At 40.5% G+C, this 16,034-nt stretch overlaps 1 protein-coding gene across 1 annotated transcript in view; it reads left to right on the top strand.

Annotated features, from left to right (window-relative positions):
* Positions 1–15,982, top strand: part of LOC118405026 (Na(+)/H(+) exchange regulatory cofactor NHE-RF3-like) — a 34,742-nt gene extending 18,760 nt beyond the window's left edge. Inside the window, exons 5-9 of the mRNA XM_035804426.1 lie at positions 7–43; positions 465–559; positions 2,120–2,219; positions 14,356–14,430; positions 15,100–15,982. Of these exons, the coding sequence (XP_035660319.1) occupies positions 7–43; positions 465–559; positions 2,120–2,219; positions 14,356–14,430; positions 15,100–15,249 (457 nt within the window). The 3' untranslated portion in view covers positions 15,250–15,982. The remainder of the gene's footprint in view (positions 1–6; positions 44–464; positions 560–2,119; positions 2,220–14,355; positions 14,431–15,099) is intronic.
* The last annotated feature ends 52 nt before the right edge of the window (positions 15,983–16,034 follow it).

Raw genomic sequence — 16,034 nt, 5'->3', positions numbered from 1 at the left:
ACGCAGTCTGGCACCCAGGGGTCCAAAGACGACAAACGTCGGAGTAAGTATATATACCATAGGGAAACCTTCATTGCTTTGACTGTACGGGAATTGATTGTGATCCCAAACGCAAAGGAGTGTATTATGTACGTCAGGTAAAAGATTAATGACAGCAGTACAAAAATGATGCGGTCCCAAGCATGACTGAGTCTGTATCCCCCCTCATCACAGTTCATTACTAGAGCTGATTTTCTGATTTTGATATTGAAGGTGACGGGTACTGAAACAATTGTTGTGTTTGTTATTCAGTGACTTGGTAACCTAATAAGACTGCTCACGGTTTGTATGTACATGTATGTTATCAATAGTTATTATTATTAATAGTTGATAGTCCCGGCAAAAGAGTTGTCATAAAAGACATATCAATGATACCGAAAAGACATGTCAATGTCAATGTTTGACGGTATGTTGATTTCCTCCAGGATTATGAAGAGCATCCTCTAGGAGGCACTCTACAGAAAATGCACCCTTTTGCAGAACCGAAAAACGTGACCATTAAACCACATTTATTGTACAGGTAGGTGTGCATTGTATCATAGGAAAGCTCTAATATTAGCTCACTTAGTTAGCACGTATGCTTACCATCTATGTAATACTATGTAGTAACCCTATTTATAGATTGATCATATTTATTTATCGTAAGCTTAGTCCTTTCTGTTAACAGTAACTGATTTCCAAGTGAGCCTAACAGAGTCATAACAAACTAGAGTTCGGCGACCTCATACCTCCATGAAAATTTAGAGCTTTTGTAAATTTCATGCAATTGACTAACACATTAACATAATTTATGCGTGGTGTTGTTCATCATTGACTAACGTACAAATGTCACAAGTATAAAATTCCAATCATTAGACATAAAGCGGCTTTGCAATTTTTACATAAATTATGCAAATAAGTTCCTCATTACCATATTTGGTATCTGCTTATATTCCATCTATCATAATTAATAAGTGTTACATTTATTGATGTCCAGTTATTGCTAATAATGGTATTATACAATTTCCTCACTAATTATGCAAATAAGGTCCTCATATGCATAACATGTATATCATTATGAACACCTTTGCCTAAGCTACCTGCACCCCTAAAATGATGCCAATCCGTCAATCCTTTCTGCAGTTATTCTCTTTGGAATGTCTTGACAAAAAGGTCCCTGCAGTTCCGAAATTACATGTTAGGGGGCTGAAATCTGCTCCACTTTGTCATGACACTGCAAGCTATCTACCACCCAAATGTCAAGACTATATCATGTCCGGGACAAGAGATACATTGAAAAAACGGCTATGATAGAATATTCTCATTAATTATGCAAATTTACTCCTATTTTGCATAATTAGCATCTTATCTTGTACAACATTGTCTAAGGTACCTACATACCAAAAATCATGAAAATCCATTGTTCCCTTCTTGAGTTATCCTCTTCAGAAGTTTTTGATAAAAATGCCCCTGCTATCCCAAAACTAGACGCTAGGGGGCCCAAACTTATGTCACTTCTTCCTGAGCACAAGAGCTATCTAACACTAAAAAATCGCGACCATAGCGTGTTCAGAACACCGAGATAGCAAAACCGGAAGTTGCGATGCAGTACCAAGGGAAGCCGCTAGGGGGCCCAAAATCTAATCACTTCCAGCTTTCATCGCACCCCACCAACACACCAAGTATGAAACTAGTCCATTCAGCTTTTCTTGAGTTATCTTGTTGACAGACAGACAGACAGACAGACAGACAGACACACAAACGCTGGGTAAAATATAACCTCCATGACATTTCATGGAGGTAATCAGGATACAAACTGTTACAGTATTACTTAACATATACTGAACGAATTATGCATTCACAACAACAGGAAGTAGTAAACATGAAGTATTTTTCACCAAGTTTATATATTACGGTTAGCCGTTTCTAAAATAGTAGGGGCTAAATATTCAAGAAATTCTCATGAACTTCGTGGAAAATCAAAAGACGTAAGATATGCGACTTTTCTTCTGTATCAAGCGCTGAGCTGTATAAGAAATATCTACACCACTTCTTGTGGAATCTATTCAAGACAGCTAGTTTCTAACTTTTCACGCTGCAGGCTCCCCGAGACGATGGGTGAGATCCCAGTGTACGGTATCTCCATCCACAGTGAGAAGGGCACCCATCATGTCGAGGAGCTCTACAGCAAGAACGCAAAGGTACGCCACGAGCACTCTTGGCCAGAAGTTATAATTATTGTTGCAATGACTAAAGCTAAGGACACAACCCGCCGTACGTGCAAATACGTGCTGTCTACGTACCAAAAATGTGGGCAATTTTTTTGGATCCGTACGTGGTAAGTACCGCCTCCGTACGCGTACGAACTAGCAGCTAGGGAATCTGACGGATTTTAGACCACGCAGACACGCCGTAGAACTTAATGTGCAGGCAAAACTTTGTGTGCCATCGGGCTCAATCGAACTCACATCTTCTAGTTCCAGCTGCAGGGCTACTAACCACTGGCCTACTACTACGCTTTGCCCCAACTGAGGGACGTTGTCCAGTACCCAATCAAGATCAAGATCAAGATCAAGATGTACTGTATTATGTACATTTTCTCCGTGCGAGTAGCCTGACCTGCTATTTGATCAATCATCAAAATGTCAGAAGTGACTTTCAAATCGCATTGGGCAGGTCGTGAAGTTAGATTTCATGACCAACAGGTCTATCTGATGGAAACCAATTTTGCGCTGAATGTGAGAGACACTGAAAAATGGATGATGTATTGTTTGACCTGGTATTGCCAAGGGTAAATTGCTAAAGCTAAGGGCACAACCCGCCGTACGTGCAACTGCGTGGTGTCTACGTGCCAAAAAGTCGGCAATCTTTTGGAACACGCAGACACACCATAGAACTTAACATGCAGGCAAAACTTTGTGTGCCATTGTGCTGCGGATTCGCCCCCTCGTACGTGCATGTACGGGCGACGCGCCTGCCCTGTACAGCCTGAACGTTTTCAGAAATACGTGGCGGATGTGGCCTCCCCAAAAAAACGTACGGACAAATTGCACGCACGGCGGGTTGTGCCCTTAGCTTTAGAGACTCTCTCCTGACGATAACAATATTAATCTTTGAAGTTATAAAAGAACTAGAATACCATATATGATAACCCTATTAAACAGTAGAATAAATTTAAAAAAAATGACCAAACAGACAAAGTGTATGGAATGGAACGTTGTACGATAATGACAATATTGTCATTCATGTGCAACCTATACTTTATATTTGCTACATGACAATTCAATACAATAACTTGCATTTTTAATTTTAATGTAGAAAAAAAGTAGGTTCTTGATTATTCAACTTCTTCATTTAGTCAGTAGTATTCTGTTTGTAAAACGAGGCGTAATCAATTCTCTGGCTAAGAAGATTTTTGCTTTTATAAATGATAAACCATTTGATTGATTGATTGGTTGATTGATTGATTGGTTGATTGATTGATTGGTTGATTGATTGATTGAAGGGAAAGTAGACTGGTGACGTAATGACACTTTTGCAGATCGTACTCATGAGATAGATATGTATGTTGTACTGTTTGTAATCGGCACCTTTGTCAAAATAATTTCCAATAAAAGTCATTGCGGGTGTCCCTAATAGGTCTTCGGAACCCTAAGGAGTAGCTGCATAGCAATGCATTTACAAGTACTGGAGCTCACGCGAGAGCAACATATATGGTATGGTACTTGATCTCATTTTGAAAGCAAAATTGCAATGAAAGTACTAGTCATTTGGGGCGCACCTAATTGTTAGTCATGCCCCATGACTTGTCATTCTAGGCATAGATAATAGCTTTCTAGAACCTAGGGGGGGATAGAGAGGTGGGATTTTGTACATAGTTGGGTTGGCACAGTGGCTAACATTTTTGTGAACTGTGCCCCTTTGGGAGTTTTCTACGATATCGATCTCAGCCTTGTATTATTACATACAACCTGAGTGGAACAAAGGCTATTCTTTGCCAACTCACTCGAACGATACCGTATTTCTTGATTAAAGCACCCCTGATTTAGGGAGTTTCAAGCAAATCTGTGAGACTGAAGCGTAAAATAGAAAACAACTCAAATAAAGTGCGCATCACTCCAAATATCTTGATCACATCTTGAAGTAGATAAACTGCAAATTGATGTTGTTTTCTTCCCGTTTCGCTACTCCAATTGACTCTACAAATTTGTAAATCACCTACCGCAAGTCACAAAAATCATTCAGAAAAGAAGAAAATGTACACAAAACCAATATCTGTAGTTTTACATCATTCCAAAAAGTGCAGTACCCAAGACCTTGTCCTTTTTAATGCTCTTTTTCCATTAATCTCCACAAGAGCCAAAATAAAGTACGCAGCCGACTTGAGGTACCAATAAAAGCACAACAACCTTCAGCATCTCTTTCAATTTGGAAAATTTTCAAACGTGCGTACGTCTTTATTCAAGAAAATACGGTAGCCCACACATACATTTATCAACAGTGTCGCTGATGACAAGGCAATACGAAAGGCTGCACTAGAGGTCCAAATAAAGAGCACCCATCTAAACTCGGCACAAAAAGTTTGGAATATCAACTTTGGCTGATCATATTTCCGTTCTTTCTGCATCAATTTCAATGTGTTATATATCAAAAGAAAGCGTGTGTGATTTTCTTTCACACGGTATCAAACTCCTTATGATTATAAATTCGTGGAACGAGCACCAGGGCTACTCACGTCAGTGGGTCACGAAAAAAAAGTGCCCAAATTTCAATTTTTGTGGTCAACTCTGTATCATCCTGCTGGTATGGGTGCGGTGTCAAGGATTCAATCTATCCTTTTTTTCGCGTAATTTTTGGTATACAGAACATCCAAGTTTATCTTTAACATTTGATAAGAGAATATGTGCCTTTTTGGCTATTGAATGACCGAATCGAGGTGTGGAGGCGGCAAGGAGAATACCACGCTGACAGTCGTACGGATAGGGCGTAACAGCGCGTAGCACTTGGTGTGGTGTATGTATGGCTGCCACGGGAAAAACCAGGTTCACTATCATCCCAGACAAGACAACCTTAATATTGTGAGATACAGGGCACCATTCTCCATTCAGTCGCAATGTCATACCTCGTCAGCGTGTGCTAGTGGGGGACCAAATGCAATTCTGCAAGTGTTAGACTACAACGCCCGTCCACACGGAGCAAGGTCTATTGTGCAGACTGTGTGCGTGAACAGGCGGTGTATTCTTGCAGAATCATGAGAATGTCATCGGCCTCATATTGGAGGGGTATGACATTTCAACTGAATGGAGAATGGTGTGACAGTCCTGCATCTCACAGCATTATGGTTGTCTTGTCTGGGATGATAGTGAACCTGGTTTTTCCCGTGGCAGCCATACATACACAACACCAAGTGCTACGCGCTGTTACGCCCTATCCGTACGACTGTCAGCGTGGCATTCTCCTTGCCGCCTCCACGTCTCGATTTGGTCATTCAACAACCAAAAAGGCACATATACTCTTATCAAATGTTAAAGATAAACTTGGATGTTCTGTATAACAAAGATTACCTGAAAAAAGGATAGATTAAATCCTTGACACCGCACCCATACCAGCAGGATGATACAGAGTTGAACACAAAAGTTGAAATTTGGGCACTTTTTTTTCGCGACCCACTGACGTGAGTAGCCCTGGTGCTCGTTTCACGAATTTATAATCATAAGGAGTTTGATACCATGTGAAAGCAAATCACACACGCTTGCTTTTGACATATAACACATTAAAATTGATGCAGAAACAACGGAAATATGATCAGCCAAAATTGACATTCCAAACTTTTTGTGCCGAGTTTAATAGTGAAAGACGAATACACTTTGAGCTGACCTTGTTGCAACTTTAAGTATAATAGATCGATCGCCCCATTACTTAAGGTTAGGAATGCTAGAGTCAGACTCTAGGGTCGACCTTACTCTGACAGGGTACCGTGGGGGATAGATGGGAGTAGTTGGGAGGTTACATTAGCGCAGGACCCTCATATATTATTGTTTCTTTCTGAATAGCAGTTGGTCAAAAGTCGTAAATATCTATAGTAGTTACATTGGCAATTTCAGCAAGTGCAGAATAATTATAAGAAAATGTTACATCTTAACATCGTAGCTTTGACCAATTAAATTTACCATTGCAAAATTACAAGTATAATTGATATCACACCCCAAAATAAGCTATCTTTGGTTGGGGTAAATTAAATGCAACATGTAAAAGACCCAATGTTGATATCTAACCTCCACCTGCCCTTTCTTTCGGGGGTTATGGATCGTACATGACATTATACAATGATGGCCTCAGACAAATTCTGTGTAGAATTCTACGTAGGATTCTGCGTAGAATTCTTAACCGTTTCTGAAGCAACGCTGAATACTCTACGCAGAATTATACATAGAATTCGACAAAAGGGTACTAATTGGCCATGAAGTTTATTCCCCGTGAAGGTTAGCCATCCACCCCCCTCCCCTTCGGAGCTCCCTAGAGCTAGGTAAGGCCAGCACTTTTCCAGTGACGTATGTACGGGGTGGGGGTGGGGGTGTTAGTAGAGATTAGTTGTGATACCGCATTCCTTATTTACGTCCTTTTACTATGCATCTTCTTCCACTCAGCCTTCTCTATCCTTAGTCACACTTCTTGACCTTTGTGGCACCATAGAAGATCTTGCAACTAGTTCTCCACACTTCTAGGTTTTCTGTCTGTCTTAGTCTTTCACTTAGTGTCATGCCCGTCCATTCTTATTATTATCCTCCCATCTTTCCGTCGTCTACCCCTCTTGCTTCCTCCCTGGTTTCTTGCATGATAATTTGGTCGAACCACTTCAGTCTTCTTTTCTTTACTCTGGTTAGGAGGTCTTCGTTCTTCAGTACAAATTGCTCTTAATCAAAGTCCATAAAATTCACGACTTTTCTATCCTAAGTAATTTAATAACGGTTACACAAAGGCACCCTTAAGCGCCAGTAATAACATAAAGAAAGAGCAACCGCAGTGACCCCCACCCCCGATTCCCTTAGCATATAGTTTTCTTACGTAAGCACTTCTTCCTATCAACGTTGCCATACTAGGTCGTAAGAAAATAAACGGGTGAAATAATTGCCCTAGAAGTTACGACCTGAATACTCTTCCACAGGCGGCCGACCTCAGTTATTGCATGGGATCAGCATGAATTTTCTAAAGGCATCGATTCGTTACAAGAAGGCGGAAGGTCATCAGGAGATGTTCCCCGATTGAATAATGGGTCTCTTCGTTATTCCATTACGGCGGAACTAACGACCCTATTGTCAGGAGTGATATGTTCCAGTGGGAGGGGGGCATGATTGTTGATTACATCCGTTATAGGTTCTAGTGGGGAGGGGGGCGGCATTGGTTATTACACTCCTTATAGGTTCTAGTCGGGTCAGGGGGGTGTCATTTTTTATATTACACCCGAGATAGGTTCTAGTGGGGATGGGTGCATCATTGCTTATATTACAATCGTTATAGGTTCTAGAGTGGAGGGGGGGGGGGTCGGAATGGCTTATTACATTACTTATAAGTTCTAGAGGGGAGGGGGCGTCATTGCGTATTACATCCGTCACACTAGAGGCATGAAAGTCAATGTGACCTACTTGGTCACAGCGCTATGTTGAATTGAAAATGAAGAGCATTTTGTCATGGAATGCTCTAAATATGATGTCTACCGTAATTTCAGTTTCAATTCAGCTGAATGTACTCATGATATAAACATGTTTGCTGTACAGTTTGTAATTGGCCCATTTGCGAAATGGATTCCAATAAAAGTCATTGCGGGTGTCCCTAATATGTCCTCTAACCCCAAGGAGTAGATGTATGACAATGTGCTTGCAGGTACTGGAGTTATGAAGAGATAACATATATGTTATGCTGCTTGATCCCATTGTGAACGCAAAATTGCAATGAAAGTCATTTGGGGCGTACCTAATTGTTAGTCATGTCCCATGGCTTACTCCTTGTGCCATTTTAGAGTTAGCTACATTTTGCATTTTCTACGAATATGCAAAAAAGTTATAACGTTAATCAATTCAACACTTTTGTTAGAGGAGACGGGCTCTGGTGGGGTGCGGTATTGCTTATTGCATCCGTTACACTAAGGCATGAAAGTCAATGTACACGTAACCTACTTGGCCACAGCATGATTTAATTAATAAACAACGGGATAAAAGGTCTCTACTCTTGAGTCAAACGTTATCTGAACTTATGATCTCCATAGACTTGGTTACACTTTAGCTATTCTATGATGTTGAAAATAGTTATGATTATTCCAAAATGTTGAGAAAAGTTGTAAGTCTAATTAGAAATTCAACTCTTTATACTTTAAGTGGCGTAACTCAATAATATAAAGCCGTGATCACGTCTGTCAACTGTTAAGCCAATATATTTCATTGCAATTCATACTCTTCCTGTACATAGGACATTCATTATAGCTGGAAATGAAATTTGACAACCCCTAATACCATCACCTACAAGACCAGACGTATGATTGCCAAGTTATATAAAATATGTTTTATTGCATGTGTTATTAGTCTTTTCATCGTAATAGATTCTTTGGTGCGATTTCTAATACTAGACTCTCTCTAATGTACTGTCCGGTGTTCTATAATAATGGTATTATCAAATGTCAATATGTAGTTAAATCTGCTCCTTTGATCTTTTAAACAGAGCATAACTGACTGGAAATTATTATTCTACCCATTTCCGAAGACAATAGATCTAGAATCCATTTGACAAGCGTTAAATATCCTACTAGTATAGATGGTCATAATGCAGCTATGCATTGACAAATAACTATATAACAATAAGATGATTATAAGTTTTTAACAAAGCATATAGGAAACGATGATTTTACTAATTTTTAAATACGGAGTAGATGTACAGTCCATGTAAAATTGGCCTCGCCAGTATGGAGACTCATATAACGACAACACACGAGGAGTGAAATTTTGACATAAATGTATACTGTTAAACCTTTTATCATCCTCTACCTAATTTCAAATTATTATTGTCACTACTTTACAGTCTAATAGTGTTATATTGAAAATCTGCGGGTAAGTCGACAAAGACTAGACCGTAAACTATAACCATTGCTGTATCGTGGGTCGAGTTCCTCATGCCACGACTCAAGGGATTTTTAGGTTAAAATGTTTAATGAAGGAGCCCCGTGTATGTCAACTAGAAAGAAGTGGGTAACTGACTTTTACAAAGTTTTAGTGGAGCACGTTCTTCGGGTTACAGCTAAATCATGGGACCATTCTTTCCTTCTTTCTCAAATAACGTTATTGTGTGTCACCTGCAAAGCAATTATCACAGTAGTATGAATTTTGGTGGACACTCATAAAATATTTCATACTTGACACCTATCCCCAGAAAGTTGAGTTGTGCACTTTATTTCTTTCTTTTTCATGTTTATTCAGTTTATTCAATTTCTGGGTGAGGATTAGAACTTATTGATCACAACCTCGTACCAAGGACAAGAGGTAATAGTTTTAACAGAGCATGGACAGGCAATGATTATTGTGCCCATCTTTACGTAAATTACAGTATAGTCGGTTTCACAAGCGTTGGTCTGAACGCTGTTTAATGTTGAGTTGTGCATCTTATAATTTCTCGGTTGGACCGTCACTTATTGATCACTCTAATACCAAGGACAATGGGTAATAGTTTTAACAGAGCATGGACAGGCAATGATTATTGTCCCCATCTTTACGTACATTACAGTATAGTCGGTTTCACAAGCGTTTGTCTGAACGCTGTTTAATGTTGAGTTGTGCATCTTATAATTTCTCGGTTGGACCGTCACTTATTGATCACTCTAATACCAAGGACAATGGGTAATAGTTTTAACAGAGCATGGACAGGCAATGATTATTGTCCCCATCTTTACGTACATTACAGTATAGTCGGTTTCACAAGCGTTGCTCTGAACGCTGTTTGATGTTGATAAATTATATCTGGGTTGGGCCGAGAACTTATTCATCACCTTTCCTACCAAGGACAACAGGTAGTAGTTTTTAACAGAGAATTGAGAAGAAATGATTATTGTGCTTATCTATACGTACATGACAGTATAGTGGGTTTGATAGACGTTGCCCTAAACGCTGTTTGATATTGAGTTGTGCATCTTATTTTTGGATTGGGCCTAGAACTTATTGATCACCTCTCGTACCAAGGATAAGAGGTGATAGTTGAATGGACAGGATATTATTTTTTTCACCCACATTACACTTTAGTTAGTTTGACAGGGGTTGCACTGAACGTAGTTTGATAGTGATAAATTATCGAGGTTAGACTCCGACAGTGGGGACCAAGAGAGTTTGAGGACTAGACCTAATTGATCACAACCTCGTACCAAGGAGGTATTAGTTTTAAACAGAGCATGGGCAGAAAATGATTATTGTGCCCATCACTCTGTGCATTATAGTATAGTCGTTTTTGACTAGCGCTCCGTTGAACGTGGTTTGATGGTGATAAATTATCGAGGTTTGACTCGGACAGTGGGGACTAAGAGAGTTCTCAGAGGGTTGGAGATTGTCAATAACCATCTGGCGCCGGGCCGGATCAACTGGTAATGACTTCCATCGGAACAGCTGATAAAGGCCAACGGAACAAAATAGATTATAGAGAACAGAGCGATCGACGTGTATCTTATGATTTTAATAACTTATTCAGAGATACCGTATTCGGCGAAAGTCCTTCCCGCGCTTGATGGCGCATGGGGTGGCGCCCATCTCCGTTTCAGTACCGGTACCCTGGGCCACACAACTTTGTGCAATCACTACAGCATGGGGTTAGTCTACTGATGGTGGTTTGCATTCAACTTTCATACTCCTTCCTGAATGCTGAGTGTTAAGCAGAGAAAGCAAGTACCGTTTTCAAAGTCTTTGGTATGACTCGGCCGGGGATCGAACTCACTACCTACAGAATGCAAGGCGAATACTCCACCCACTTGGCCATTGGCCACCTTGATTCGGTACAAAATAATGAACACAATTTTAATTTCATGAAAGCCTAGGTCAGCCCTTTGTCTTATTGGACAAAGAAATCGTCTGCAAATTATTATTTTACCTAATGATTATTTTCACCTGGTGCATCGGATATTGTAAGACTTTCTTCATTAAAAGTACGCATGCGAGTACCTATATTAAAAGAAACAATTACGTTTTTTAGATGTCATTGTGCTTCTTTAAAAATCATAATTCCTACAGGAAAACAATCCTTACGTGCATTCCAATACTGTCATGTTTCTGGCACAGTAAAAGAGGGAAATATAAAAAAATACACGCAATCTGACTTAAAATAATACCTCTCTTTTATAGATTTCAAAGGTAAAACATTAACCACTTGTCAATAACCCCTAGCGTAAGGACAATATAGAGAGAACAGAGCAACACTCTTGCATTAGAAATAAGTACACATGTATGAATATGGATAACAGGGATCCGAATAATGCATAGAAATGATATATGAAAGAAGATATTACTGCGTACTTATTACCGCCCATATCATCTTTCCATCAAAAGATTTTCTTGCATTCTATTCCGCCTCGTAAAACGTTTACGTGTTTGATAATATTCAAAGCAATGAATTTATTCTATAAACCGCGCATTGAGGCCCGTTAACACAGTTTATCTACTATACATCATTCGTAACGAGCTCGAGTAGTCATTCTCCTACGCAGAGACATCCAACAGCGCCAGCAGACCATGTTGTCTGTACTCTGCTATCTCAACCGTCACCATCAGTTCCTGACCGCCCTGCTTATAAATATTAATGAGCTTACCCTAATGTATGTGAGATCCCCTTTGAAAATGCATATTTTTTGAGTGGCTGACAGCTGGTTTGTAACGACGCGTCGACGCCCACAGGAACGGATGGTGACGGTTGAGATAGCAGAGTACAGACAAGAGGCAGTTTGCTGGCGCCGTTGGATGTCTCTGCGTAGAAGAATGCGAGCAGTTGGAACCAGAGAATTTATCCTCATCCTACAGACGATCCATATGTCACGTTAACTAGAGTGTGGGGTATGTCACCTTAGGGGGTAATAGGGTAGACTGGGTCCGGGCATATAACCTTTACCGCGAGCGGTTAGAAATGTATAGCGTTGAGGGACTGAACCGATACATTTGATCTAAATAGCTCCGAAGGAATTACTATCAGGGCTTGATGTAATGTATTTCATAATAGATGACATCCTCTGGGAAAACCAAAACTGATGCGAGCCTGCGACCTAAAAAAAGTTTGGCCAAAAAAAGAACGTTGCCTTCAGTATGAGATCTAAGTGGTTAGGAAGTTTGAACAAATGACTTAACACACAGAGCCTGGTATACAAAACAATAGATTGTTTTCGTTCTGACAGATATTCTTCTTCGACCTTGGAATGGACTTTGACTCGACTAGTAGTCTGGCTGTAGACACAAACTTTAAAAAATGGATAGCGATATTTATATACATTTGATCGACGTAGCCTAGACAAAATGACTAACATGTCTTTTAATGTTATGTACTCTCCTAAGAGTGATGCCTTCTACTACGCAAGGTAAATACCAAAGCAGCTAGAAATATATACGAAGGTGCAAACCAATATGTTTGGTCCAAGGCAATGACTAATGTGTTTTGCAATAGGATACAGTTTATAGAGGCATGTATCACTTTTTATGACCTATCAAACTTGTTAGGTAGGATTGTATGGCTTTGGACATATAACCGTCAAGCTGTGCTGCATACCGAAACTCATGATCATGTTTAGTTCTGGAGTTAGGGCCAGGAGATTCAGGTTCAGGTTCGGACTTATACGTTTAGTCCTGTTCCCATGGCATATGTGCTAGAAATGATTTTAGCCGTTTACAGGTAAAGTTGCATGCTGCCTTTAGAATGATATACACATGCAAAATTATAGACTGCCAAGAAGCAAGGAATAGTGACGGTTCCCGGTGGAATGATACATCCCTTCCTCCGCACTAATAAAATACCAGACACATTACCAAAATGAAATACAAAGCCGCATTGAGATCAAACTTTCATGATTCCGCGCCAGTTTGTGAATACGTTATTAACTACCACCGGATTCTGTAGCCTAGAAGCATGCAATGACCAATAGGTCTTATAATGTGATGTACTATCTGTAAGGATACATTCTTTCCTCTGCACTAATAAAACAAAATACCTTACACATTATGAAAAAAAAAGCCGCATTGAAATAAAAGTTTCATAGCACCGCCCCACTCTGTGAAGTCCGTTATCACCGGTTTCAGATTCTAACGTAGTCAAGAAGCATGCAATTGCAATGACCAATAGGTCTTATAATGTTATGTATTATCTGTAAGGATATATTCCTTCTTCTGCACTAAGAAAAGAATACCAGATACATTAGGAAAATTACAAGCAAAGCCGCATTGACTTAAAAGTTTCATGGCACCGCTCCACTTTGTGAATACGTTACCACCGGATTCAAATTAGTCAAGAAGCATGCAATGACCAATAGGTATTGTAATGTGATGTACTATCTACTAATATCGGCACTATCTATCTGTGTCCCATGTGGCAGAGACTTTCGCTCTCTTATAGGACTATTTAGCCACAGTCGACGCTGTAGGGCTAGCAGATATCAATTAGGATTTTACCATGGTTAATATTGACCAAAGTAGAGCATATACGACTATATACCTGACACAATACGTCCTCTGCACTAATAACAAATACGAGACACATTACGAAAATGAAAAACATAGCCGCATTGAAATAAAAGTTTCATGACACCGCTCCACTATGTGGAGTCCGTTATCACCGGTTTCAAATTGCTAGCCCGGAATGAAGACCAACTAAAGACTCTCCAGGGGGTTTTAAAGGTCGGCTAATACAAATATCCTGACTAACGCAGTGTGGACCGTGTATTGATCGTCACTCTCGTTCCCCTAGTGAAGTATTGTTAAGAGCCTGTTGACCTTCAGCACAGTTGTTCGTCATTGTGACTGGACCTATTACAAACTTCTCTTCGGCATGGATCTTAGAAATGTGCGTTTCAATCATTCCCCACAAGCGAGGGAGTACTGAAGACTAATTGTCGGAAGGCCTAGGAAAGAAAATGCTGTGTTTTGGGTTTCCCGACTGGAGCTAGGAAAAACCTGCCGACCCTAGCCTTTTTGTGGTCGGGCGCTGGCAAAGGGCATAAAGTTTACGATCCGATATCTTGGTGTCAAAATTCAAACTTCCTGTATTTTACACTTTGTTCACTAGTACTCTGTTTAATGCTTTGGACAGTCAGCTTAAGAATGTGAATATATTTTCCAGGAAAGCGGTTTGAAACGAGGTGACTTGATCCTGTCAGTGGGTGGACAGAACGTAGGAGGATTGTCCAGGGAAGAGGTCTGGTTATGTTTTTTTTTGTATTTGCCGTATAGCTGACTGTATACAAATGTTATCAAGCAGTTTTTATTTAACGCAGTGACACTGACGAAAGATAGTGGATGCCGACCATCTGAAACGTTTAAACGTTTCCAAAACCACATCAAGTTGCTTGAGGAACTGCGTTTTGGCGTATCTTATTATCAGGATGTCTAACTTTCATCGACGAATCTTTATTGTACCTTGGTATCTTAAAGAGAGTAGTCTCTTTGCAGTATTGCACATGGCGCCAGTTGGGAGGATCATTATCGTACTTGACCTTCCTTTTCATTAACCCTGCTCACCTACTAGATTCTATCACGATAAAAGCATCTCGAGTTAGCCTGGTAACAAACAAAAGGTCCGCTGCAGTAACGTAGGGACCCGCCAGAAGGACCATTCTTGAATTCGCACCTCGCCTCAAAATCACAGATAATCACAATCATAAATAAGTCTCCCCAACATTAACTAAAATTCTTTAACATGGCTTTCATGCCTTCAAGAGTTGCATGCCACCTACGTACAGTACGTACCATAGCCTAGACAAACGATACTAAAATATATCCACCATGAGTATTTAATTGAGGTAATAAGTATTTTGGTCATGGTAATAAAAAAGACGATAAACTGACAGTTTGATGTGTATTTCAGGTGGTGCGGAGAATCCAGGAGCGCTGTGACCACCTGGAGTTGACGGTGATCAGTCCACACTACCACTGGGCCAGGAGGTTCTGGAGGTCATGGAAGAAACTCGTTCAACCCTTCAGGGTCATCTTCGGCAAGTCTGAGTGGATGGGATAGCCAACAACCTGACCAAGTCATACTTCTCGCTGATCTTCCACTAAGCTGGTCATGGTCTCTTAAAAAGCATGAAGGCCAGCACCTTTGAAGCTTTGGACACATTTACACCGGTGTCCGTAAGGGATGTAGCCCCGGCCCGGCCCCGAAGCCCCTCGGGGGTACCTCTCGATGTTTTTACGATTACGTCACGACGCCTATTTGTTGCCCGGTCCCGGGTTGATTTTAATTCCGCTTAAAAAAAAATCCCGGGCCCCGACCGTGTCCCAAAATAACCAATTTTCCGCATCTCTAAGCCGGTACTCGGGAGCCAAATCTTGAATGGAGGTGCATATCAAGACATATTGGGTCTTTGGTGTGATTTTTTTGGTGGTCTTTTACATCATACGGCCGTCACCGGTTTGGAAATGTGAACCAAACATCGCATCAGCTGAGGTGAGCCGCCACAAACTCTACGAGCTCGAGGAAGGGCGGCCCCAGGGCTCTATGATACCTTGGCTTAGACAGTGAGAGTTTGCACACAGGCAACGGTAGCCAAGCGCTATACACTCGCGATACACCCACTGGGATCTCCTGGAAAATTGGACTGAAGGCACACTCTTGGACTTCTGTTACAAGGTGAATTCCAGGAGCAGATAAATCTTTAATCAGGGGATCCAGAGGACATTTAAACGTTTGTAAGCACAAAATTGACGAGGAAAACTTGCCAACGCCAAGGCACACTACAAATGAAATATAAAAAAAAAAAAAAAATCCTACAATAATCCGGGCAAGATCGTGACTATATA

The sequence above is a fragment of the Branchiostoma floridae genome, chromosome 17, assembly GCF_000003815.2.
Source record: "Branchiostoma floridae strain S238N-H82 chromosome 17, Bfl_VNyyK, whole genome shotgun sequence".
Lineage (NCBI taxonomy): Eukaryota > Metazoa > Chordata > Leptocardii > Amphioxiformes > Branchiostomatidae > Branchiostoma > Branchiostoma floridae.
Note: the sequence above shows the minus strand (reverse complement) of the source record. Positions and strands in the feature narration are given on the sequence as shown.